The sequence below is a fragment of the Eulemur rufifrons genome, chromosome 10 (assembly GCF_041146395.1).
Source record: "Eulemur rufifrons isolate Redbay chromosome 10, OSU_ERuf_1, whole genome shotgun sequence".
Classification (NCBI taxonomy): Eukaryota; Metazoa; Chordata; class Mammalia; order Primates; family Lemuridae; genus Eulemur; species Eulemur rufifrons.
Genome location: NC_090992.1, coordinates 24,566,109 through 24,592,104, shown reverse-complemented (window position 1 = coordinate 24,592,104; position 25,996 = coordinate 24,566,109). Strand labels below are relative to the sequence as shown.

At 42.6% G+C, this 25,996-nt stretch overlaps 1 protein-coding gene across 16 annotated transcripts in view; it reads right to left on the bottom strand.

Annotated features, from left to right (window-relative positions):
• The window catches only part of EBF1 (EBF transcription factor 1), a 385,100-nt gene extending 359,483 nt beyond the window's left edge, over positions 1 to 25,617 (bottom strand). For 8 of the 16 annotated variants that reach the window (XM_069484282.1, XM_069484285.1, XM_069484294.1 and 5 more), the window contains exons 1-6: positions 25,043 to 25,617; positions 22,740 to 22,896; positions 22,102 to 22,165; positions 21,371 to 21,426; positions 10,442 to 10,515; positions 370 to 438 (exon numbers count right to left, since the gene is read on the bottom strand). In XM_069484282.1, coding sequence (XP_069340383.1) covers positions 370 to 438; positions 10,442 to 10,515; positions 21,371 to 21,426; positions 22,102 to 22,165; positions 22,740 to 22,896; positions 25,043 to 25,176 — 554 coding nt within the window. In that variant the 5' untranslated portion in view covers positions 25,177 to 25,617. Of the gene's footprint in view, positions 1 to 369; positions 439 to 10,441; positions 10,516 to 21,370; positions 21,427 to 22,007; positions 22,166 to 22,739; positions 22,897 to 22,993; positions 23,014 to 25,042 lie in introns of those variants that run through there. The other 8 variants (XM_069484292.1, XM_069484295.1, XM_069484297.1 and 5 more) reach the window with 5 other exon arrangements.
• Positions 25,618 to 25,996: the final 379 nt, after the last annotated feature.

The following is a 25,996-nucleotide window of genomic DNA, read 5'->3' as shown; positions in this document are numbered from 1 at the left end:
TCAAATAAAAGTTAAATATTTATAAGCACCCAACCACATTTCATAAATCACAAACTATTACTATTTTATTTCTGAAGCTTCCTGGCACAGCATGAGGATTGAGCCACAGAAAGTCAGGAAAGGAAAAAAATATATATTCCTTTAGGAGCATGAATCAGACGCAAAACCAGAGCAATCCAAGAAACAGGCCTCCAAAAGAACATTCCATATGGCTTTCCCAGGAATCGCAATCACTCGGCGCAGCTTAAGTCATGACCAACAGGCAAATTTCGGCCACATGCATTCCTAACCCTCGCTCATGAGCGACACAGGGCAGGTGTTTCATTATAACGAGGAATAAGAACCCAGTGAAAGAAGAGTGGTCCCTACCTGTCAATTATCACTGGATCTGAGGGAGTCTCATTTCGGTTGCCACAGCTTTTCTTGTCACAACAGCGGCTATGGAGCAAAAGCGAGAGGATTTAGTACAACCATTACAATGTAAAATCATCATTTAGGCAGACAGAAGGTTCAAATTGCTGGGTTGCAAATGCTAGAATTACCACAAAGCCATACCTGGCAATCAACGGATCCCTGGGACAGAAAATGCTATATGGGTCACCTATGGGTTAATGGCCAGGCTTAACCTCTCCGTGCTCAAAGAAGGAGGGAGGGAGAGGGGCTCTGCCAGGGCCACGACTGAGAGCCCTAAGATGGGGTCTCCCCATCACGGCCCGAGGTGTAGGGAGAGTTCACTGCGAAGTGCATTATTATTACATCTACCCAATGAGAATATTCGAGGTTGTGGGTGGCTCAAACGTTCTTCCCTCAAGATCACACTAATTGTGTGGAACGCGTCAATAATGAGGTATGAGTGATTTCTCCCCCTCCAGTCATTTTGTATTAAATGGATTCCTTTTTCCTCTCCTTTCTCTTTTATGGGCAGCATTGCCTTCAACCGCAGCCTTTCCAAAAATCCTACAGCTCTGTCTGTTTGCTTTTGAACCATCTCCATGAGAATAAAGGTAAAACATAATAGTTAAGCCAAGGAAGAGGCAAATTAAAGAAAGTGGAGATTCACATCCCTCTGGCTTTTATGGCCTGCTCTGGCCACCACTTAAGTTTCCTGGTAGCATTATGGACCGTGGATCCAATGGTTAGCACAGCCCTGAAAGTGGGCACTCTTTATTAGGGAAAGAGTAGCAATGGGCAAGAAAAGCAACCACTACCAAAATCCCACCCCTTTTTAAAACTGACATGCTTCTAAAGGGTGAAACATTCATGTTTTTGAAAAGTACCTATGGTCAACAGAAGACTATCCATCCAAACCTTGTTTGCAAATAAAAACAAGGTCTACACCCGGGGACACAATAGAAGAGCACATATTTGATCAGTCAAGAAGGTGGGGAGGTCATCCCAGGGTTATATTTCACTATGCACAAGTAAAATATGCACTTTTCTCTCTCTCTCACACACACACACACACACACACACACGTGTATATCCACACACACTTGCAACTTAGTGAATCATACAGCCTAAATTTAGGGAGCTGCTGGAGAGAACCGAACATTGAACTTCATTTTCAGGACCCAGAAATATACTCCTGCATAGGGAGTCTTTCACCAAAATTGGAAAGTTTCTTTCCTGGCCATAACTATATCTCCAAGAAGAGAATCAGCTTCCAAACTTGGTGCTACTTCTATTTGTCTCTCATATCTTCAGAAGAGCAACAGTAACGACTGCATCTCCTTTGTCAAAGCCCCAGCTAAAACTCATTCCATCCAACGTACAGCCTTTCACTTTCTGATTCAGAGGGAACCAGTTCCTCTAGGCCTGAGCTCTGCTCTACCACTACTTTGGGGATAGAAAGTCTTAGATAACAGTAGCTAAGAGACAGATAATGAAACAAGTAGTTGAAGTAGTGGGAAGTACAAGTAATTAGAATGCATGCCCCAAAATAATTTAAAAATTAAACTCCATCATCCCTGAAGTCTGATCCCTACACCTACGTTTCACAGGCTTGCCAGAATAGCATGGTGGTTAAGAACACTGCCTCTGAAATCTGACAGAGCTATCTGTGTCACCTTGAGCAGGGTACTCCACCTCCTAGGATCTCAGTTTCCTCACTGGTAAAACAGGGCAATTGCAGCACCCACCTCCAAGTGCTCAGGAACAGGCTCTGTGACTGGCCCTACTAAGGGCCCATGAAGGGCAACATCATCCTCACCTCCTGTGCCTCCCTCCTACAGTTCTCTCCTTCTCCAAGTCTGAGAAAACCTGTCCTGTGCTTTGCAGAGGCAGCAGATCTCCAACCCACTGTCAGCAGCCCACTGACAGAGCCCAAGTCTCCTTTACCCAGGGAGGAAAACTGATGTGTGGGAAGGCCTATTTCTCCTTCATTTCCCTTTTCCAAACAGCAAGCAGGCAATGCAAGCCGCACCCTCACCACAGTCCAGCCTGGATACAATGCCCTCCGGGGACTCTTCCAACTTGCTTACTGGTAATTGTGCACAAGAATCTACATCTCAAGCCTATCTGATGCTCTCCTTCCCCACTACCACCATCCTGATCCAAGTCCTTGGACCCTGCGGTGGCCTCCCACCTGGTCTCACTCTGACCCCTCCAGCAGCCAGAGTCTGTGGGACTATGTGGCTTCACGGCCTAGACCTCTTAATGGCTCCCATTGCACTCAGCATCAATCCATGGCATGACACGATGCCAGACCACCTCCCAACCCCCTGTCCTTTCCTCCAACCTGCCAAGTTCCAGCCTCATTGGCCCATTTCATTCCTGGTGATGTGTCCTGTTCAATCTCACCTCAGGCCCAGGCAAGCCTCCCTGCCTAGCCAGCCCCTCCTGCAACTCTCCCCTAGTTAGCCAACCCCTATTATACCCTTGGTGCTCAGCCTCTAGGACCCTTACTCAGAGAGGTTTGGCCTTACACCTGCCCTTAATCTAACTCAGGTTCCTCCTGGGTTTTGTTTTTTTGGTTTCCTTTTAGGGCACATAACACAATGCAAATGATATTGTTACGTATTTATTTGTGTATTTTTTGTTACTATCTTTCTACCCCTCCCATTCACCTCCCCCTCTAAACCTATAGGCTTCACAGAGGAAGAAACTGTCAATTTTCCTTACCTAACGAGTAGCATAAGGCCTGCGGTAGAATAGAACAGCTCCAACACTGACTGAATAAATGAATGAATGAATGACTTTATGAATGAATGTTATGTACTGGGGGCGGGGCGGAGGGGTAGAATACAATCCAGGAAAAGAGAAGGGCTACAGATAAAAAAAGCCAAGTGACCCTCTGGGCAGGCATTGCAGATGGAAGCAAGGTGCACCTGCCCCATTCCATACACCACACCACCTGCCCCAGGCAAGTGCCACACTAAGCCTGAGATTTGTCCTTGGACATGGTCCTCATCTCCTTAAAATAAAAATGCCCCTGAGAGCAACCAGATGAATTTAACCATGCCTCTATGCAGTGCCCCAAGGGACCCGGGGACATGCAAAGAACAGATGTGCAGAAGGAAGGACAGAATAGGAAGAAAATAAGCAGAATGACGAAAAGAAGAGAAAAAAGAATGAAGGGGCTGGAGATCACTTAACACTCATAAGGAAAACTTTATGCAAAGTATGAAAAAATAGCCCAATAGGTTTCCTATTTCTTGGATCACATCACTACATCACACAGCCATTATTCCCAAAATGGGATACTCAGGCTTCTGCTGGGCATCTCAGTGGCTACAAAATAGTGTCTACAATATGATCTCATTAAATACATACATACACACATACATGTACATACACATGTGTTACATATGTTCATATGTGTGTACACAATGGGTGTGTATGTGTGTGTACATATACATGCATTTATGGAATTGTGTGAAGCATTAAAAAGAACGAAGGTAGCATTTGATGCACTACCATGAAAGGAGGTCCACCTTATATTGTGAATTGAGAAAACCAAGTTGCAGAATAGTATGTATACTACGGCCCCATTTCTGGGAGAAAAATGAAAGAGTGAAAGAGAGAGAGAAGAGAAAGGAGCGAAAGAGGAAGGGAGGATTCAGAATGGCTTTCCCTGACTATGCAGAGCACGCAAGCCCTCACCCTGCTTCATGTGTGTTCATAGTGCTCACCACAGTATGTGTCGTATTTATTTGTTGTCTTCTTTTATTGTCTGTCTCTCTCACTTGAATATAAGCCCCACAAGGACAGAGTCATAGACTGTTTTGTTCACTCCTGTATCTCCAGCAACCCAGAACTGAGCCTAGCACACAGTAGGCCTTTGGGGAATATCTTCTGATTGAAGGAATAGGAACTTCAAAGAGTTAACTTACAGGGCGTGGGGAAGAAGAATGGAGGATACGCATTTTATTTTCTTAATTCTGAAGTGTTCTGTTTTGAATTGCAGTATTACTCTCCTATCAAAAAATTAAAAATCAACTACAACTGGGGAAGGCAGGTCTTCCTTTAGACTGAGCCAACCTCTAGCTCCCTGTGGCTTCCTGGAGCCAAGCAGAGCAAGGACCTGTCCCTCGTCTCCACAAGTCTTTCCTGCCCGTGTGAGCTCTCTCATTGTAAGCTGAACTGCCCCTAGTTCTTTCTACTAAGCCCAGAAGAACCAAGAAAGGTGAGTGCCAACCTCTACCATACGTAAAACAGGCATTAACCAAGAAGAACAAGCTGTAAGGAGAACAAATTCACTTATGATTAAGGCAGAAGAGTTGTCATGCTGAAACAACTCAGTACGTGACACACATGCAAAGGCACTGAAAGGGAAAGTTACTATGTTAATAAAAGAAATCACAATGATAGTTATGTCCTCATTACTGCGTGACTCATGGACCTTCACCCACTCAAAACAATACTTTTTAGGCTCCTACTATGTGTGTCAGACACTGGACCAAGCACGGACTTGGCATTTGCTCCCCAAACCAGGCATCTACTGGGGGGCTTGGAGTTTCCTCATTTGCTTTGTCACCAGAGCAGGATTCTAAAAGCAGGCAGGTGCCACCACTATTCATATCCCTTCTGAACCTGCAACCCAACTGACAGGAGAACAATGCGGCCAGTCACAGGAGTGGGTACCCAACACCTGGTGTGGTACGTACACTGTGGACTCTAAACAGCAGCCCTTTCCTCGACAGGATCGTGTGTCTCCCACACAATCTGCACACCCAGAGAAAGGCAAGCTGATGCGTCTCCTCCTCAGCAGCCTAACACAGGTGGCAGATTTCTAGTGCGCTGACTCACAGCTTCCCAAATCGGGGCAAGGAACACCTAAATGTTTCTTAGTCGTAGGACCTGCAGATCCTCATCGGAGGGGCATGGAACTTCTTCCTAGAAGTAGAGGTTCTCTCAACTGGAGAAAACCATCATTTCAAACTCTGAGCTTCACAAAAATTTAAAAGGAAAAAAAAAAAAAAGATGCCTTACCTATTTAACCAAAGTGGCTACAGAATGAGATATACGAATTATCAGAATAGTCCGATTAATAGTTATAAGGACGACTACTTTTTAAGAATCTATTCTATATTACAGACTCTTTTATCTTCTATCTTCCTCCCACATCTTAAGGTAAATTTTCTGACGTCGTAACACTAACTCAAGCACCTGAGTTCGCAGGGCCTTCCTCTTCTGCCTCAGCTGGGACCGGCCCTATAAGTGATTCCTCCTGTTTTGCATTTGCAACTCCTCCCTCCCTAGTTAATTCTTGCGCTCAACTTACAAACATTGTCAAGGTTTCCCACTCTTCTAAAAAAAAAAATTAAAAAACATTGTTCTTTCTTTTCTCTGAGTTTCTGCACTGCCCAACATCCTTCCTGTCAGAGTCGCCATCACTCCCTGTCCCCTCATCCCCCTAATCCTGGCATCCAGGCCTCAGGACCTCCCTGAATCTCCTGTCAAAGTTCACTAGTGACCTGGTACGTTCTCAGTCTTCACATCCATCTGGATCTGTCTAGCATTTATGAAAAGGGTGACTCCCCGTCTTTGAAACACCTTCCTTTTATTTCTATCCCCTGTATGCTCAAGATTCTTTTTCCTGATTCTCTACCAGGCCCTCCCTCCTTGCTCAATGTGATTACCCCCTAGGGGATGTATCTATGGTCTCCCCTCTTTGTTTTCTCCCACTCTTGTCAACCCCATCTAAGCCCACAACTTCCATTCTCACTCTTGGGAAAAGACCTCTGAAGTCGGCTCTCTCTGGCCACAACTCTCTTCCCAGCTCTAGGACTCGGGTCTACCCACCTGCAGACCTCCGCACAGAGAATCCCTGCCTGGACCGCCAACAAAGGTGCCCAAACACTTCTTCATATACCCTCTAAAACCCCTCTCCTATCTCACCCCTCTCCGTTCCCGCTGCTACTACGCAGCTCCAAGTATGTCCACCCTTCTCTGAACAGGCAAAGCCCTTTGCCTCGACCTCTCATCACATTGAGCCCTTTCTAGAGTGCAGTCCAGCTGTCTGCCAACAGGTCTCATCTCCCAGGCTAAGCCACAAGCTCTCCTATTGGCATTTTTTTGGGCTTTGCATTCCACGGTGCTTTGCACATAGTAGGTGCTAAAAGAATGAATGAAAGCATTTTTAAACACCACAACCAGAACGGACAAAGTACATCAACATTGTATAACTTCACTTCCTCTCAATGTTCTCTCACCATCGCTGCTGAGCAACTATGTGCCAGGTACTTTGCTAGACACTGTGACTATTGCTGCCACCGATTCTCTCAATACTAATACTGCTACTATTAATAATAACAATAGACATTCAGTACTTACCATGTGTCAGGCAGGCACTGTGATAAGCATTTATGGGGATTATAGTATTTAATTTCACCACTACCCTGTAAGTGATATTATCTCCCCCATTTCACAAATGGGACAACAGAGGCACAGAGGAAAACCAAGTACTTTCCCTGCCTGCAAGGAGCAATTAGTCCCACGAAGGAAGACAGACTGTGGGCACACAGTTCCAAGTGTGCAGGGGGCTATGAAGGAAAAGCACAGTGTGCAGTGGCCCCCCTTTCCGTGGGTTCACTTCCCACGGTTTCAGTTACCCGTGGTACGGCTCATTAAGATATTCTGAGAGAGACCATATCCACATAACTTTTATTACAATATATTTTATTTTATTACAATATACAATTGTTCTATTTTATAATTAGTTCTTGTTATTCATCTCATACTGTGCCTAATGTATAAATCAAACCTTATCAGTATGTATAAGGAAAAAATATACTCTCTATAGGGTCCAGAACAATCCAATCCACAGTTTCAGGCATCCACTGGGGGTCTCTGAATGTATCTCCCATGGATTGGGGGACTCCTGTATACAGGATTGCATAACAATGAGACTTGACTCAGGCCAAGAGCCAGGGATGCTTCCCTGAAGAAACCATGCATATCAAGGGACCAAGCAGCCCTGAGAACTCAAGGCCCTACAAGAAAGCAGGCACTGATGATGAAACAAGAGTGCTTTCCTAAACAGAGCACTGGGAACCAGTTCACCTACCAAGCATAGTTCCTATTTTCCATCCACATTTAAACACAGGATGTCAGGATTTCCTTATAGTCAGATCCCCTATGGAATCGTGCTTTCAAAAATCATCTATGGGGCCATCTCATTTTAAGAACTTAACCACTAGGTATTAGCAAAATGTAATGACGATCGGTGTGACAGATTCCAGTTGACCAAAAAGGCAGAAACTCAGAATTCCACAGAAAGAACCCCACGTCATCAAGGCCAAGAGATTTTTGTCTCTGAGTGGTAATAATTATTATCCAATAGTGGCTAGTCCTTTATCCAGCCCCAGGCAACGGGGTCACCTTCTCAACAGAACACAATAGATTTTTAAAATTTGCAACCACCTGAGACACAACTCTCTGGTGTTTTTCTTTTTTTCTTTTTTCCTTTGCCTGCAACAAACAGAATCATACCAAGCCCTGTCTCATCAATCTAAATTCTCTGTGTCTCCTTCTCCATAGCCAACATACTATAAATATACAGCTTTCGTGACATCAACACAAAGTTTTATTGTGCCGTTAGCTTTGATAAAAAGCACTGCAGAAAGTTGTTTAGAAATTAAATATCTAAAACAAGCTATTTTAAAATCCAGGACCCTCACTATTTCATGTCTGCAATGAAGAAATTTCATCTTGGGGAGAGCAAGCTGTCTTTCACACCATATGGCTAATGGTGGTGCATAGCAATTAGCCAGCCTGATTAATGGTGAACAGACTCTAATTTTATGCTTATAATTGAGCCTGCATTTGCACCCCTGGTGCAAATTCAGCACATCCCAACTTCCACTTACAACAGGCAAGAAATCAAGAGAAATAGGATGGTGTGGAAAGTGAGAATTTTTTTCCTAAAGCCCCCTAAAGAGCATCAGATTTGCAATTTAAAAGACTGTTAGCCACACAATAGATGACAGGTTTGTGTAATAGGGTCATGGCGGCCTGGTAAACAAACAGTACCCCTTACACATCTATAGGCAGCCAGGAAAACCATAATCTGTAACATTAGCAGGATGACATTTTGAATATGGCTTTTCTCTCTTAGCCAAGCAGTACAAACATCATCATTTGCCTTCAGTGGCTTGAGAATTTTATTTTTGCAATTTTTATGCTTCTGAAAAACAGAAAGAACATCAGCAGTAAAGCACACCAACCAGCATAATAAAGTACTTTGGACCAATGAATTTTAAAAACAAGAAAAATATAAACTGCATTAATAGAGGGTAGGCCTGTGTGTGAAAGGCATAATATATCTTTAAGTATTTCAAGAATAGAATTATTTCTAGCATAGTCCAAACATGTGCAAATATGAGATGCAAATCTATGATATATAGATATTATTTGGCCTATCGGTTGAGATCCATCTTCCTGTCTGTTTCCCATTTTGCTAGAATCACATATAGGAGAACATGGAAAATTCATTCTAATGACATGCTAATTGTAAGAAGCTAAAACAGAGATATGGTCGAAAAAATAGTAAGATGAAGGAGGTCATGTTTTAATGTTTTTCAAAATAAATTTTCCTTATTTAACTCTGAAAGGTGCAACTCACCTTTACTGTACAATTGTTATGTACAATATAACACTCATTTTTTGCCTAGTAACATAAGAAATCCATGACCATACTTTGGGGTTCAGCTACTGCTTTAAGGTTAGAGAAAAACAACTGGCTTTTGTAATAATTAACAAGTTTTACAAATCACTGAAGTGAAAACTTGTGAAACTCCTGTATATTTTAGAATACTATATTAGAAGTATGTTTTTTTTCCCCAGGAAGGAAAAAATGAAAATGTTATGTACATATATAATCGTAGACATAGAAGAAGTTAATATTTAGGATTTCACTCAAAAGCACATTTAAGCCCTTTTTAGTTTATTTCCACCTGTAGAGTTTAAAGGCTGCTTTCCCCACAAGTCTGTGAACACCAGAGAAAGCCCACCCATGCCACAGCAGCAGCCAAAGCCCCAAAGAACTGGTCAGCAGCAATCAGCAGCCAAGCCAGCTTTGTGCCAGGAAAAGCCTGCATGGCTAACAAAGCAATTAGTAGCCTTTCTCTGATGCACAGTGGCATCTTCATGCTTTATCCAATTATTCAGAATACATTGGGAGCAAAGTGCTGGTGTTATTTTATGAAGAATAAGAACATAAGTTAAAAGGCTATGTCTTGGTCTATTTCCCCATATGTGGAGGCCAGGCTGAGGCCATGGAAGTGAATTTGGTCTATCTGCTTATTTCCAAATGTAGCTTTGGTCTGATTACAGGCAAAAATAAAGACAATCATTTGTGGGTAACATGAATGTTATACCTTTTAGAGCTCATCTTTACCATCCTTCCAAAAGCTCACTATCTATGAGAAATGTTAGCTACATTGTCAGAGTTATCCACAGGGTAATTAAGAGATCAGATGCAAGGGGAAAAAAAAACCAAAAGCAACTCACACTCCATTTAAGGAGAAATGATGCCTAGGTACAGATGGTCATATTTTTAAGTGGGAGAATGAAAAAGGGGAACTATAACTTTCAAGTCTTACCCAAACAGAGGCCTCTGCTGACATCAATAGAATTCTTACTCACTTTACTGGCAATGCAGTTGAGTGCACAGATTAACACTAAAATGGTTATATTCTATTTTATTCGATTGTGAGTGAGAAGGAGAAGGTACTGCTTTGTGCCCATTAGCAGTGTGATATCAAAATGGAAATTTACATCTTTCAGGATGAAATCTAATAAATAACTGAGAACCACTGTGATGCCTGACACTGTCCCACCAAACACTCACGTCTAACGGTTCTTTATAGATTATCGAATAGAAGCAAAATAAACGTATACCCCAAAATAGGCCTAAGTTCACCTTGGTTTGAAACACAAATTCATCTTCAGATTCATCTTCTCTTTGTTAATTAAAGGGAGAGACCCAAGTGTTTCTTACCTGCACATGATCTCATGTGTGAGCAAGACTCGGCACATTTCTGGGTTCTTGTCTTGGCCTTCATACACTATGGCCTGAAAGCAAAGGCATGATTTTAGCTAAGAGTGGAACCAAGCAGAGAAAACAAACTCTCACTAGGGAGTTCTTGACCACTTCACCACGACTGAGGACCAATTAGCTTTCAGGAGCCAAAGGCCTCCTGGGCTGATTGTTTCAGGATCAACCCAAATGGAGCGGACCGGGCTATGTTCCTCCCAGCCCTGCCAACCCCTCATCATCATGCACACCTTTGGACTACTGTGTGGCATGGGCTTCTGTCGTCAAGACAACCACCATCCTCCTTTTAATACAGAATAAAAATAACTCTCTTCAACAGGAGGAAAACCCCAGAAAGCTTAGCAGATTGAGATGCTATTTATTTAAAATATAGAAGAGCCTGTGGATTTGATTTTGAAATGCTACAGATTTGCCTTCCCACCTGACTACTTCCAGGCCCCAAATTTAGTCTTCTAGGGGTGAGGAGTAGAAAACAAATGTGGGGGAAGCTCATGAGTCTATTCACTAACTGTGTCATCTGTGAAATGATTCATCAATCAGGGAAAATCCCTCTTTCCATCAATAGGCTGAAAACATGTGCTCTCACTGGGTGTACACTCACCCAAACAGGAATACTTGTGGGCATATGCTGTGTGTGTGGGCTTAAGCCATAGTTATCTCCCTAAACTAAGAATTACATCTGACTCAAAATCTGGAGTACCAAACCACCTCACCAGCCAAGATGTTTTTGTCTTTTTTTTTTTTTTTTTTTTTGTAATGCGTATATAAATGCTTTGCTTAAGGACACCAAGAAGGTTCCTGGGACCTCAGCTTTCTCATGTATCTACATGTTAATACCTGGGCCAAAGAAAAACACACAGCTATTAGCAGAGCAGTGCTCTGTACTGGGATACATTTAACTAATTTAACACTGTATCACTGCATAATGCTAATATCACACAGCTTCAAATTGTTAATAAAATTATTTTCACACATTCCTATAACCCTCAATTTCTTGGTGACAAAACTACTTAAATTAACCAGAGACTATTCTTATGTAGTACTTAGAGATGTTGCAGTGACTAACTTGTACTTAGCTCTAGTGTGCTTTATTTTGGAACCTGAGACTTTCAGAACCTGTAAATGACGGGCACAGCTAAGACCAAGTGCATATAGATCCTCGGAGCAGACTGTGATTATGATATCTGACCACATTACAAAATAAACATTGCAACAAATTAAAAAATGAGGAAAGGTACTTGCATGAGGAGAAAATATTTCTCTACCATTGGCCCATCAAAACCATTTTTTTATGGCTAGCCTATCATAACCCTCTATCTTTTAAATTTTTTGACATAATTGTAAACTTATAGAAAAATTACAAGAATATATAAAGAATTCCAAGGATACTCTTTACTCATATTTTACCAGACTGCCCAAATATTTGCATTTTACTAAATTTACTTTATTCTTTTCTGTTCTTTTTACCTGAATCATTTATTAGTAAATTGCAGACATGCCCTAAATACTTCAGCATGTATTTCCTTAAAACAAGAAATTCTCTTACATAACTCAGTAAAATTCCCTAATCAGAAAATTAACATTGATATAATATGATAATCTAATACACAGACGCTAGTGAGATTCACCAATTACCCAATAATGTCCTTTATAGCAAAAGAAAATCCAATACTGCATTCAGTGGTCATGTCTCCTTTCATAGAGAACATTCCTGAGCCTTTGTATTGCATGACACTGATATTTTTGAAGAATACAGGCCAGTTATTTTGTAGAACATCCCTCAATTTGGGTTTGTCTAAGTTTCCTCAGGCTGACATTAAAGTTATGTACTTCAGGTCATGAATACCACAGAGGTGATGCTGAGTTCTTCTCAGTATATCAAATCCTGTTATCGACAAGTTCCAGTTCCACTACTGACAACGTAAATTCTGACCATTTCGTTACCGTGGTGCCTGCCATCTACCAGAAATTATCATCCAGGTTTTCCCACTGTAAAGTTATTACTTTACCCTATTAATTATAATTCTCTTCTGGGGAGATAAACTATATCTTCGGTCCCCAACTTCTGGGCCAAGAACCAGTATCAGTCTGTGGCCTGTTAGGAACCTGGCCGCACAGCAGGAGGTGAGTGGTGGGCTAGCAAGAGAAGCTTCATCTGTATTTACAGCCGCTCCCCACAGCTCAGCTCCACCTCCCGTCAGATCAGCGGTGGTATCAGATTCTCATAGGAGCACAAAACCAAGCCATCTAGGTTTCATGCTTCAATCATCCCTGAGCCATGCCCCTCCTCCCCCCAACTCCAGTCTGTGGAAAAATTGTCTTCCATGAAACTGGTCCCTGGTGCCAAAAAGGTTGGGGACTACTGATCTACATTATGTTAATATCCTGTTATGCCTCAAATTTTCATCCACTAGTTTTAGCATGCATAGATGGCTCTTTCCTGTATTCTTAAAAGACCTTTTCAAATTCCTAAAAAGTTCCTTTACTCAAGAAAACGCATTACTGAAAATGTTTTGAAAACCAAAAATCATATCTGCCTGCTTTATTTCCTGCAATCACTGCTGAAAAATAATAAAAAAAAAAAACCCTACAATAAATTACTGATTAGATCTCATACATGGTGCTAAAAAATTCTAATGACGCATTTCTGCTAAATCCTATTATCACTAAATTGTTTGTATGTTCTCTTAATACTCTTGATAACCTCTGTTTCAACTTTAGTATTTGTCATGCTAAACTAAAACAAGTAACTTGGTAAATATATTCACAAATATTAATGGGGTTTCCCCTACTCTAAAAAAAAAAAAAAGTTTGTTTTTTTGGGAAGATGGGGGATTATCAGTTACATCAGAAGTTCTCATTTTGATTCTTTCTAGATGATAGGAATATTATTTTTACTGAGACTGCTGGTTCCATTGAAATCAGTGGGCCCCTCGTGATGTTCAGTGAAAGACATGCTGCAATGCAAATATGCTCACGACTCCCCCAAAGAGTGCATGACACAGACGTCCAGAATTCCTGTGTTATTCCTTTGGTGACTGAACGTGACTTGTTTAAGGACCAGAGCCTCCATAATACATCTCTTTACCAAATACCAAACCGCCACTTCGCTTCTGGCAGCAGAGTCAAAACAGAGAATCTTTCTCCAAATCAAGCATAGAAAAATGAAACCATTGGTTTGGATTTGCTCAGAAATAGCCAGGATCTCTGGGGAGGGGTGGAAGCATGGAGTTTCTACTCTTCTCCTTGAAGCCTCCAAAGAACAATGTTTTTCAGCACATAAAAGCAGAGAAAGAAATGTTGCTTCTGTAACTTTTGAAATAAAAGCAAGTAAAACTCCACTGCGGAGTAGGGCAAAAATTCTGTAATTAGAGTTAACCTAGAACCTCCGTTTAACGGGGTTAGCTCCAGAGTGGAATTCAGTCAAAGGCAGATCTACCTGCAACCTCATGCAAACAGTTTTGTTTGTTTTTTGTTTTTTTTTTTACTGAAAAAGCAGCTTGTTAAAACACACACACACACACACACACACACACATCATATATAAGGTAAAGGTCCAGAAATCAACATTGTGATGAGACCCAATATAAGAAGATATGATAAATTTATTTTGGCGAATGTCTCTGATGCAGAGCGACAACAATAAGAGTTTTTTAAAATGCCACCAAGTTCTCCCTCCAGCTAATAGCTTCACATCGAATCTCTACCATCTACGTTTAGCACACACATCAAGACTCGTTCACAGTTCAGCAAACCCAGACTTTAAGCCCAAAAGGATATGGAACCTCTAACACCAACTTAGGGTGAAGTTCCTGCCTCTCCTCCTAATTTAAATATGTGCCTCTGTGGGGTATAAGTGAAGCTGGTTGAGGTTGGATCAGCTGGGAGATCACAGAAGCATATAAACAGCATTGACTATTTTCAGTGAAACCATTTTAATAGACAGCTGGTTTAGGGCCCAGACAATGGAGCACCAAGAAGAAGGCTTATTTTCATCCTCCATAGTAAATCATGCGTCTGCTCACTGTGAGGAAGGTTGTCTGCTGTGAGAGGGACAAAGACAACTGTGGTTTAAATAAATCAATGTGTTCATCAGAAGTGAGGATGGGAGGCCTGCCACATAGATGGACGGGAGGAGGAGAGAAGCATATAAAATATATTATTTAAATAAATCAATTGATGGCGAATCAAGTTGAGATTTGTAACCTAAGAAACAAAAACTGCAATATCAAGTAGAAAATGAACTTTAAATTAATCTTGCCAATGGCAAATAAATTTCTTAAGGTGGCAGGAATGCTGGTACAGGAAGAAAACTTAAATAATAAACAGCATTAACTTCATCTCAACTTTAAAAACCTGGTGAAATTGATAAACAAGTTGTCAAAACTGGACATAGTTTGAGCAGATTTATTTATTTTTATATACTAGCTTCCCTTTCCTACTGTTGTACTCTAATAAGCAGACAGAAAATACTACATGTTATTTTTTAAAACTCTCTTCACTTTCAATTCAAGGTTTTTCCAGAACAATTTCTTACAGCTAACTAAAGAAGAAGAAAACATAGAAACTGTTAAAACTTTCACATCCTTAGACAAAAACAGTGCTGGAAATTTTACTGTTAGGGAATAAAAATGCCATCATTTCAAATGCTCATTTATAAATTAACCTGTAACATCTTCGAAAATAAATAAGTCAATCAATATATAAAACCTGTCTCAATTGCTCCTATTTTAGAAGGCATCTTGTGACGTATAGTTCATTCTTGCTTTTCTAAAATACCACTGAATCTTAAAAAGCTAATTGAAACTTACTATGGATAAAGACCACACAGTAAAACCAAAAATACACACTGAACATACACCAGGATCACACTTCAATAGGATGCCAAAGGAAATACAGAGAATTGAGCATGGCTATTTTGTATTTACTTTTCTAATAGTTTTAACTCTTTGTGTTCCATGCCAAAATAAAGGGAGTGAGAAGAATACTTCTGACTTTGGTGAAGCAATATCTGAAGGGTTTTAAGAACAAAATGTTTTCATTAGGAGTCTTTCTGGGTTTACAAACCAACATTAGAAGACGAAGAGATGAGGAAGAGGAGGAAGAAGAGGAGAAGAAAGAGAGAGAAAGAAAGAGGAAGGAAGGAAGGAAGGAAGGCAGGCAGGCAGGCAGGCAGGCAGGCAGGTCTATAACTAGCAAAAACTCCTAATTTTCTTTTAAATCAAAACAGTAACCTTGAAAATACGTGACTCCTTTTCTACCTACAAAATAAAAGGTGAAACCTAATTTGTTACCTTAGAGAATAAGTTCATGAATGTACAAAGTACCTCCTTCAACCAAAAGTGGAATGTCCTCTGAATGCAAACTGTCAACAAGCCTTTGGTAGCAAATTACCAAGAACTAAACTAATCAAAAAACAACACGAACACCCACAATATCAACACACTGTAATAATAATCATTACATTCAACCACCAAGTTCTACTGGTTGCTATTTTTTTAAAAAAAGAAAAATGGTGCTAGCTAATGTGGTCCTAGAAATTTCCAGTAGGTGAAGGAGTGCTAGTTGAAAATTAAACCATGCCAAAGAAAACACTACAAATCTGACATTTCATAAACAATTGTGTAAAACAGCAATCCAACATTAATAGTGGGATAAAATTTAAAAAATTATTTTGCTTCAATTAGCAGCTTGGCTACTGGTGAACAATTTGCAAAGATGTAATTTCAGCTCAGCAGCTAAGCAGGCCTGTGTTCAAAAGTGAATTAGGAAAAGTTGCAAAGGAATGATATCATATTCAGTATGCTGTTCAGTTACATCACAGTCCTTAATAAAAAGAGAACGTGTACCAAAAGCAATTAGCTTTAGAATGCATCTTTTATGTCTCAAAGAACTAAAACCCCTTATATTAGTCAAATGCCAGGAAAAAAACTAAATCGTTCTAACAATCCCATGTTATAGTTTTTTCTAGCAGTAATAAAAGGTATTTCACTCATATGGTAACTATGTATCTATATTAGTAGATAAAATTGGCTTTGTCAACTTAATGGAGCAATAATAATAATAAAATAATAAAAGCAGATAATTTATTAAGCACTTAATATTTGCCAGTCACTGTTCTAAGTCCTTTACACATGTATGAATTCATTTAATTCTCACAACAGAGCTTCAAGGTAGGCGCTGCCATTATTTCCATTAGTCGGATTCCAAACACTTATATATTTTAATTACTCACTGAGACCAAATCATTCTTGCTCAACAACTATGTAAACAATCCACCAATGTCCAAATACGCCTTCATTTCTCTCAGCAATATAAGTAAAGAAGGAGAAAACAGACTATCTGTACAGCCATACAAGTTCAATAAAAGCATCTCTACTAATATGTTCGTTTTTAATGCTGTTCAAACATTCACATGGAAACAGCTCTAGCGTAAATATCCCCGAACAAATGGCTGTATATTATCCAGGAGGGAGCAGTTGGACCGCCAGACTGGGGAAGTACTAGGCCATCTGGCTCCGGCAATCTCTCCAAAACCATCAGCTTTGTTTTCACCCCCAGACTCCAAACAACACATTTTCCACTGTGATGAGTTTACATTTTCCCAAACACAGGTCCTGATCATGCATAAAAATTCCAAACTTCTTCATTCCTCTATGTGCAAGGAAATTTAAATCACCTGCATTTTTGACATGTTACCAAAGGAGAAAGAAAGCTGCTGAAATATGGCCCCTGTCTATAAACTTGCTCTGTCCTTTTTTTGTTTGTTTATTCTCCCAGATATACGAAAGAACCTCTCTGCTGGCCTAGTGAATTCCTTGGGAACTTATCGATAGACTAAAAATGTGTTTATCTACCAATGAAGAAGCATGAACTGAAAGGGTTGTTAATCAAATCTACGTAGCCATGGCAGGATACAATGAAACAATCAATAGGAAAAAAATGCACTTGTATCAATAACTTAAAGTACCAGGAATATCAAAACAAATATATAAAGAAGTCTAGCTGGGAAGAGAAACCTGACAGCATTTCTGATTATTGTACCTTGGACCCCACACTGTGCTGGGACCATACCTTTTTAAGGTCCCCTTACATCACCTACCTTCAAATCTATACATACAAGGATTATGTGACTACTATTTTCCCCTTTTCAAAAAAGCTTGCGGGGGGGGGGGGGGGGGGGGGAAGGGAGTGTTTGTTTTGATAACTTTATAATATTTGGTATCCTTTCTTTGAATTATAAAATATCACTCTTTTAAAGCAAGATGGTAGGAGGGAAGATGAGCTAAGTTTTTTAAACATCTATTTAAAGATAAATAATTCACTGAAGCAATCAGAGAATGTAATCATATTTCAAATACTATATGCAAATCTGAAATGAGGCCCATTAAACCTCAGACCTCCCCCGCTGGGTTCATTTGAGCTTCTGCAGTAGATATTGTTTCTGGATACAACAGCCATAAACTTCTGGATCCTACAGGGCTTTCTGCATGCTCGCTAATGGAATACCAAAAACAGCAATGACACGAAAACAAACTATTTTTAGTCCAGCTAAACTTGGTTTTGAACAACCCTTCCCAAAAGCAAGCTTCTTATTTTCTAGTTGGTGGATGAATTTTTAAAATATTATATCCTGTGTGTTTTTACAAGGGAGGCATAGAAATAAGGAGTCTCAGATTCTTACACATTCACTTCTAATGAAGCTTCATCTTCCCTGATAGAGTCCAAAATTTAAGAGTCATTACCCAAAATAGTCTAATGAGACACTTTGAAAAGGTGTGAAATACTGTGTCATACCAATACATCTTGGTTGATTGAGTACATTTCTGTTTGATCTCAATGCTGCTAATTCCACCCAAGATCAGGAACAGTCTATGAAAATGTAGAATGCACAGCTAGCTTTGGATTTTGCTTGCCCAAGATTCCTTTTGAGTTTTCATCTCACTTGCGAGTCAAGGATATGACATCACACGCATAAAGCTGCATCTCTTAGATGAAAACTGTTATGATAAATAAGCAGCTAAGAGAAGACACTTGAACAGTGGCTAGGTATTCCTTCCACAACTGACGATGTCATTAAGACTCATCACATCACCAAAAGTATTCCATTCTGTATTCCAAATAAATATAAAAATGCAGAGTCTGTCAGGAAGAATTTCACAGGAGGAAAAATGTAACCATTTAATTAGTCAGCTTATGTCAAGCCTGACTTCTGATTGAAAGGGCCACTGCATGTTTAACTAAAATGAAATTTAAGTCATGAAAATAAAATTTAAGAAATTTAAAATCAGACTTGGTAGTTAATTATCATAGAAAAATTTCAAGCTAGAGGAGGATCCACAGTTTTACTCGTTAAGGCTAAACATAAATTATTATTTGTTTATGATACAGCTAGGGAAAGTTAGGCTTCTTCAAGCTGATTTATCTGCTTTTTGGAGACTATTGTATTAACTGTGTACATAAGAAGCTAACCTACTTCCAAAACTCTTACAGCACGTAATCCAAGAACAAGCAATTGGATAATGAGCTGGGATTGCCTTTCAAAGTGAAAACTAAAGAGAGGTGGTTATTTAAACAATTATTATGAAAGCAAACAGGTATGTCTTGAAATATCCCTTTTTCTTGATATTTTTAGACTTAGATAATTATTAAATCTTTTCTCAGGTCACTCCCCACCAAAATATATAATTGCATACATTTATAACTTTAACTTTTAGTAAGATGTCATATTACAGCAAGTGCTTTCTCATACCTGCTATTATTCAAAATAAACTATATCTTGTTCTTGTTTCTATCTCTCTCTCTTTTCTGTCTCTCTCTCAGCTGACAGAATTTATGATGATATCAAGCGGTCAAAGAAAACCTTAAGCTGCCGTTTTTCTTAAGCTCTATGACCTTGTTAGTAAAATGATATTTGATGTATTGCTTTATAAAAATAAAAAGATTATTCTTCCACCATTTTTATATGAGTGTGTAAAGTCAGTTCATTTCATAAGGAGAAAAATCAATTCTTGGAGGCACTATTTGTTTGGAGAGACCTAAATTAAAGTTTTGAGGAGATTTAAATAAGACAGAAGTTAATCACTTCAAAAAACATGTCTTAGTTTTGTGCTCCTTACAATCATTCATTTCATAGTATTGCCTATAATTTAATATTTAGGTGGTCAATGTGCACACAGACAGGCCTTATATACTGATTTGTGTGTGAGTGTGCTTTTTATCTTTTAAAAAGTAAATCCTAATAAATACATATGGAATATGTATTAGAGTTCATACCTTCCCCCTCTCCCTCCCATCTTTTTTTCCTCTGATGAGAATGGCAGGAAAGGATATCCAGGGTATCAAAGACAATTTTTGAAAACAAAACTCCACTTAAGACATTTTTGTTTTGATATCGTAAAAGAAAAAAAGTTACTGAAATCCGGCTTTTATGTTTCTACTTGGTAGGAAAAAAAAATTAACAAAATACAGTGTCCAAATGGAAGGGAATTATTCTATGTGATAATTAAATCTATTAAAAAAATAAAACCAAGACTAAAGGTGTAAATGGGGATTTACTCTGAGCAAACAACCAAGAAAACAGATCTTCAAGAATGCCAAATATTTTAGGCAAATAACATAAAATAGATTTCAGTAAATATTTACTTATTATTTTAAAAAATATATTTTGTACTCTCCTGTTTTCTACTTGGATCACAATGAAATATGAAAGTAATAATCAAAATTAGCTATTATTAAGTTGGTTCTTGCCGGGTTGAATTTAAAACTCCCAACAGTTTATTTATGTGCAATTTGTACATCTTTAAGCCATGGCATAGCTAAAAACCATTTTTACATATGTATGTATATCCTAATTTGAAACTTTCTAAGCCAGTATTTATGAAAGAAGATCACTTCCCCTTTATTTGAAAGGGAACAGTCTAAAATCAAGTAAATAAATTTCAATCTTCATACTAAATTGCTGATTGGTACATAATGGATAACTTTTTTTCTTTGTTCTGATTTCTTTCCCCCACCCAATAAAGCTGTCTTCTTTTTTCTGCTACTGAGTCCTCCAACTGCCTAACTAGTTACTTAATTCTGAAACTAAACTTTTCTTAAAATTAAGAAAAAGAAGAAGAAAAGTCCTGTGTCTCATTAAAACGTCAGGCCTCTTTTCTGACTCGGCTCATAATTGTATCTTTTAAACCATAACTCAACCTTAATGTACACTGCTTGACACCCGCGTGTTGGGGAGCTTAAGAAAATGCCGTCTATGTACCTTTAAGACCGCAAGCTCACTCATGCTGCCTGGCTTCCTGCCAAACTTGGAGGCAAAAGCTGGAGGGTTTTTACAAAATATCCTCTAACAATTGTCGTTCCCTCTTCCAACACTGCCTCCACCACTACTCTCTTAAAAAAAAAAAAAAAAAAAAAAAATCTGGAGTGGTCATCTGCTCTCTCAACCCATCTCACCATTCCCGTGGAAGCCGCCTTTGCCCTCCCATCCCCCACCCTTCTCCCCGCTGCTTCGCGGGGGAGGCCTGGCTGGCTGGGACTCAGCCCACTCTGCACCGGGTCCCCGGGCACCTTACGCGCCCTCTGGGGCTCCCATGCCGGGTCCGAGGACCTTATTCTCTCCCTTCAGCACCCCGCGAACGTAATTCACAAGGCCTCGGTGCCTCGGAGAGAAGGAGCCATGGAGCCATCGTCCCCACGCGGCGGGCGCAAGCGCGTGTATAGACGCCGGAAGGCTGCGCGGGTCCGAGGTCCGCCTTGGCTTTGAGGGTTCGAGTCCCAGCCCTCCTGCTGCGGAGCAACCAGCTTCTAGACTCCCCCGAATTTCGTGGCCCTAAGGTCACCCCCGCCGCCTCGCGAAATCAAGAAACTTACTTGTTTTGTCATGGAGTCAATGAGGCGCACATAGAAATCCTGCTCCGTCCTTATCCCTAGAAAGAAAAAAATGTGGAAATGAGGGAGAATTAAGTGAGACGAGTTGGGGATGGCAATAAGTAAACAAAACAAACAGTAACAAACCCCACACACATACAGAAAAAGGCGGGGGGGGGGTAGGGGGGCTTCAAGGCGGACTGGAACTCCCACTGTCTTAGAAAGCAGCCAGGACCTCCCTTCCCCAGTGTCCAGAAAGGAGCTGCTGGCCTAGCCTTGGCGCTCTTGTCAGTCGGACCCCACGCACCTGGGAATCGGGCGGGAACCCCACCTGGCTACTCTCCGTTCCTAGGGCAGGAGCCCCTCTGCGCTCGCCTGGAGCCCTCAAGGCCATGACGCTCTGAGCCCTCTGAGCCCAAGGGGTTTGGGGCCTAGAGTTTCGGCCAAGGCGAAGGAACAGGCCTCAGGGAAGGGAGGCAGAATGAAAGTGGCCCATGGAGGGCTGAGGCACCACACCTGGCCACAGGTAAACGGGGACCTACAGGACTTCCCTCGGGCCACTCAGAGCCTCTTCCTGTGAAACCTCCTTGGGTGAAACTTAGGAGAAGCCGGTTCACCTCCAGGATGGCGGAGGACTGGCCTTCACTGGGGGATTTCGTCCACCTGGAGCTCTCCGCAGCCCCTGCCCAGACCCGGAGCCCGAGGATGCGAGCACAGACCGACCGGAGCCTCACCATTGCTGTAGAGGAGCTGGAGCCGGTAGTGAATTCCGTTATTGGTCTTTTCGCTGTTGGCTTCCTGGGTTGCAGCAGGACGCAAAGACACAAGAGACCGAGAAGAGAGGTCGGCGTGAGCGAGTGGACCAACTTCGAGGCAACTTCCCTAAGGCTGGGACCCCCGGCCGGCGGACTGCCCCCAGTTGCAGCAGAAAGTGCCGCCAACTGTGATCTTCCTCCGCGCCCGACCCCCTTCCCGCCCCCGTTCCTCACTGCTCCCTCTCTCCCAACAGAAAATTCCGTGGGGTGCGCAAGGGCGATCCTCCCCCCCAGGGCCTGGGGACTCGAGCCTGGGGTATCAGAGGCAGGCGCTGCGTAGTCTGGTGGTCTAGGGCGGGTTCATCCCGGGCACTCATGGCACTGGAGTGTGGAGCCTGGCTAGCCTCTCTCCCGCTCTGGGGGCTCCGTGCGAACTTTTTTGGAGCAGGACCCAGTGGACGCGGAGGCCGAGTTGGTCTGGAATGGGAAGTGGCTTGGGGGACCCCGAACAGGAGTGTGTTACTGATGCTTTGCACTCACGGAGGAGCGCGCCTCCCAAGGCGCCTGGGCCTGCTCCAGAACAGGAGATGAGGGGCGACAGCTCTGTGCCCACTTACTTTTTCCTTCTCCACGAACCCCACAAACGCTGTCCTCTCGATCTCCACGGGCTGGCCCTGTCTGTCGTAGAGGGCCAGGACGAAGTGGAAGAAGTTGGATTTCCGCAGATTGGAAGGCGGCTGCTTCTCAAAGTGAGCCCGGGCCAGTCCCACCCCGCTGTGGCCAAAGACGCAGAGTTAGACGGCTAAGACGGACAACGACCTGCGCCCCCCCTTGTCACCCCGAACACACGTGCGAACCCTCAAACACCCACCTCCTCTGCCCCCAAAGCATCCAGTGAGCGCCCTTCACGCCCCCTCAGACGCCCCGGGACGGGATACACTTGTCCCCCTGCAGGTCGTCCTCCTCCCTCCCAAGGACAGGGGCGTCCTCAGAACTCGCTTGAGAGGTGTGAAAGTTTTGTCCTGGATTTTGCGCGAGAGATGAAACGCTATAAGCATTTACCCCGACCTGATGCGCGCTGCGTAGGGAGGAAGAAAAGTGGCGGTGGATAAGGTGAAACCACGTTCGCAGAATAGAGCCCAGGGTTTACAACTTGGAGGGGGCATGGGAATCAGTTCCAGGCACCCCTCGAAACTCCCATCTCCGCTACCCGGGCAGCGGGGAATGGATGGAGAACACACTCGGCTTCTCCTTCCAGCAGCCACCCTCCAGGAAACCCCCAGCGCCCCGGCCAAATGCGGGTGCCGGGCCTCGGGAAACCACATTTCCTCCCCCCCAAAAAGCATGTGAAGGGGGTCCGAGGGCGGGACTCAGAGCTGTAGGAGGTGGTCGCTGTGGGAAAGGGAACTGGGGTGTTTTTTAAAGACCTGTCCTGACAAAGTTTCACTGTTCCGCAGAAATCCTCACACTCATTCCAGAAATGCTAAAGGCCAGGGCTGCTGGCTGGGCGCGCCCGCCGGGAACTGGAGGCTGGGGCGCCAGGGGCGCCGGGTGGCCACTGACAGCCCGACCTGCCCGACACAAGCGTGCGCAGGCACACACACAAACACACGCGCGCGCCCCGCACACACACACTTTCGCTTCCAGCCCAGTTACCCAGTTCACTCTCACTACCAGCCACCCCCATCCTTATGCTCAGTGGGGATGTGAACAGTGCTGGGGACACTTGTCCTCAGCCCCGGAAAGCTGGAGATGATATAATTAGTCATCTTCCTTCTTCCCCTTCCGCACTCTTGAGTCCGATAGGGCCTGGGGCCACCAGGTCTCCCACTCCCCCAAGCCAGCTGGTGGCCTTGGGAGGGGGAGGCTATTCCACATTTGGGACCAGGAGCCCCCGGAAAGGGAGTTGGGTGTGCCCAGGAAAGTTCCCTCAGGTCAACCTCCAAGGGCAATGCCTCCAGGCCACCCAGTCTAGCGTCTCAGAGCAGCGAGTGGGAGAAGGACTGGAAGGGACCATGGTGACAGGGGGTGGGAAGACTTTTAGAAGATGTCAGACTTAAAGTTGGGAGTTGCTATCCTACCGGTAGACTGAGAAAAACTGAAAGAGAGGGAGGGAGAACCAGAGAAGAGAAATAAGAGAAAACTGGTGGGAGAATGGGGAGAGAAAACAGGAGACACAGGGAGGTAAGTGAAGGAGAAAGAGAAGAAAGGAGGGAAGTGTGAAGAAAGACGAGGAGGAAGGAAGGAAAGAGGAAGAGAGTGAAGGAGAAATGAAGGGAAGGAGGAGAGGGAAAGAAGAGAAGAAAATGAAAGAAAGAAGGAAGAAAGGAATAATGCACGAAGAGAGGAAAGAAGGAAAAATGAAAGATATAGAAGGAGAGAGGGAAAGGAGGGGGAAGAGAAGGAAATAAAGTAAAAAAAAGGAGGGAAGAAGGAAGAAAGGAAAGAAAGGAAGAGAACAGAAGGAAAGAAGAAAGAGAAAGGAAAGAGAAAAGAGAGAAGAAAGAGACAGAAAGAAAGAGAGAAAGAGAGAGAGAGAGGAAGGAAGGAAGGAAAAGAAAGAAAAGGGAAAGAAAGAAACGAACAGAAAGCTGGACGGGAAAGAAAGAGCGATCACATAAAAACACAGATATCCAACATCGTGCTGGCGAGACGCCTCTTCTGGGTTAAAACAAAATGAAAACAGTCACAGACGAGGCAGGGAAAGTGCCGGCAAAGCGTGGGCTCCTCGCAGGCAGCTACGGTTCTCCAGCCGCAAGCGACGAAGGCAGCGTGGCTGGGAGCGCTGAGCCCCGGCGGCGAGCGGAGCGGAGCGGACGCACCAGCGCGGCCGGGCCCCGAGGCAGCGCCGCCGCCGCCGCCTCCCAGCTCCCCGGCTCGCCGTTCGCCTCCTCGGCCGCGGTCCCCGCGCGGTACCCACCTCTGCGCCGCCGTGTTGGCGTCCAGCACCCCGGCGCCCTGCATCCACGTCCGCACCGCGTTCATGCCGCTGCCCAGCGGCTCTTCCTTCATGCTGCTTCCACTCCGTTGGATGCTTTCCTGAATCCCAAACATGAAAACAACCTTTTCTTGTGGAAAATCTCCTCCCCCTTGAAAATATTAAAAAAAAAAAAAAAAAAAAAAAAGGAAAGAAAAACGCCAACCAGAGATGATTTTTTTTTTTTTTTTTTTTTTTTTTTTGGAATCGATGAACTCGCGCTAGACGATCAAGGCAGGCTGGAAAGCAAATTTTTTAAAAATGTAAACCTTTGCTCAAAACTGAGCGATAACCCGGAAAAAAAGAAGAAAGGGAAAATCCAACGAAAAGACCAAAATAAAAAAATTAGAGATGTATGCTTGGCTGTTGGGGGTTGTTTGGTTGGTTGATTTTTGGTTTGGGTGCTTTTTTTTTTTTTTTTGCTTTTTTTTTTTTTTTTTTTGTAATGATCACAGGCCGGTGGACAGGAGGGGCTGGAGTTTCCTTTTGTAGAGGTACCCTTCACTTGAAGAAGCAGGAAGAAAAAAAAAAAAAAAAAAAAACCTGATGGCAATTTAAGAAACAATAGACTCAACTCGCGCTGCCGGCTTTGCTACTTCAAGTGTCATTTTCCACAACCAGGCAAGTTTTTTCCTCTCTCTCTCTCTCTTTTTTTTTCCTCCTTCTCTCCCAACCAAAGATGTTTCTTTCCTTTCAGTGCGTATAGATGAGAAGGACGCTGGTTGCCGTAGACAGATACACCAGAGAGGGTGGGGGGAGGGGGGAGAGAGGGAGAGAGGAAAGGGGGGGAGGGAAAGAGAGAGAGAGAAAGAGAGAGAGGAGAGGGAGAAAGAGGGGTGGACCCTGCTGGATGGAGATTCTGTTTTCTCCTTGCTAAAATAGAAGTGATTTGCAGGC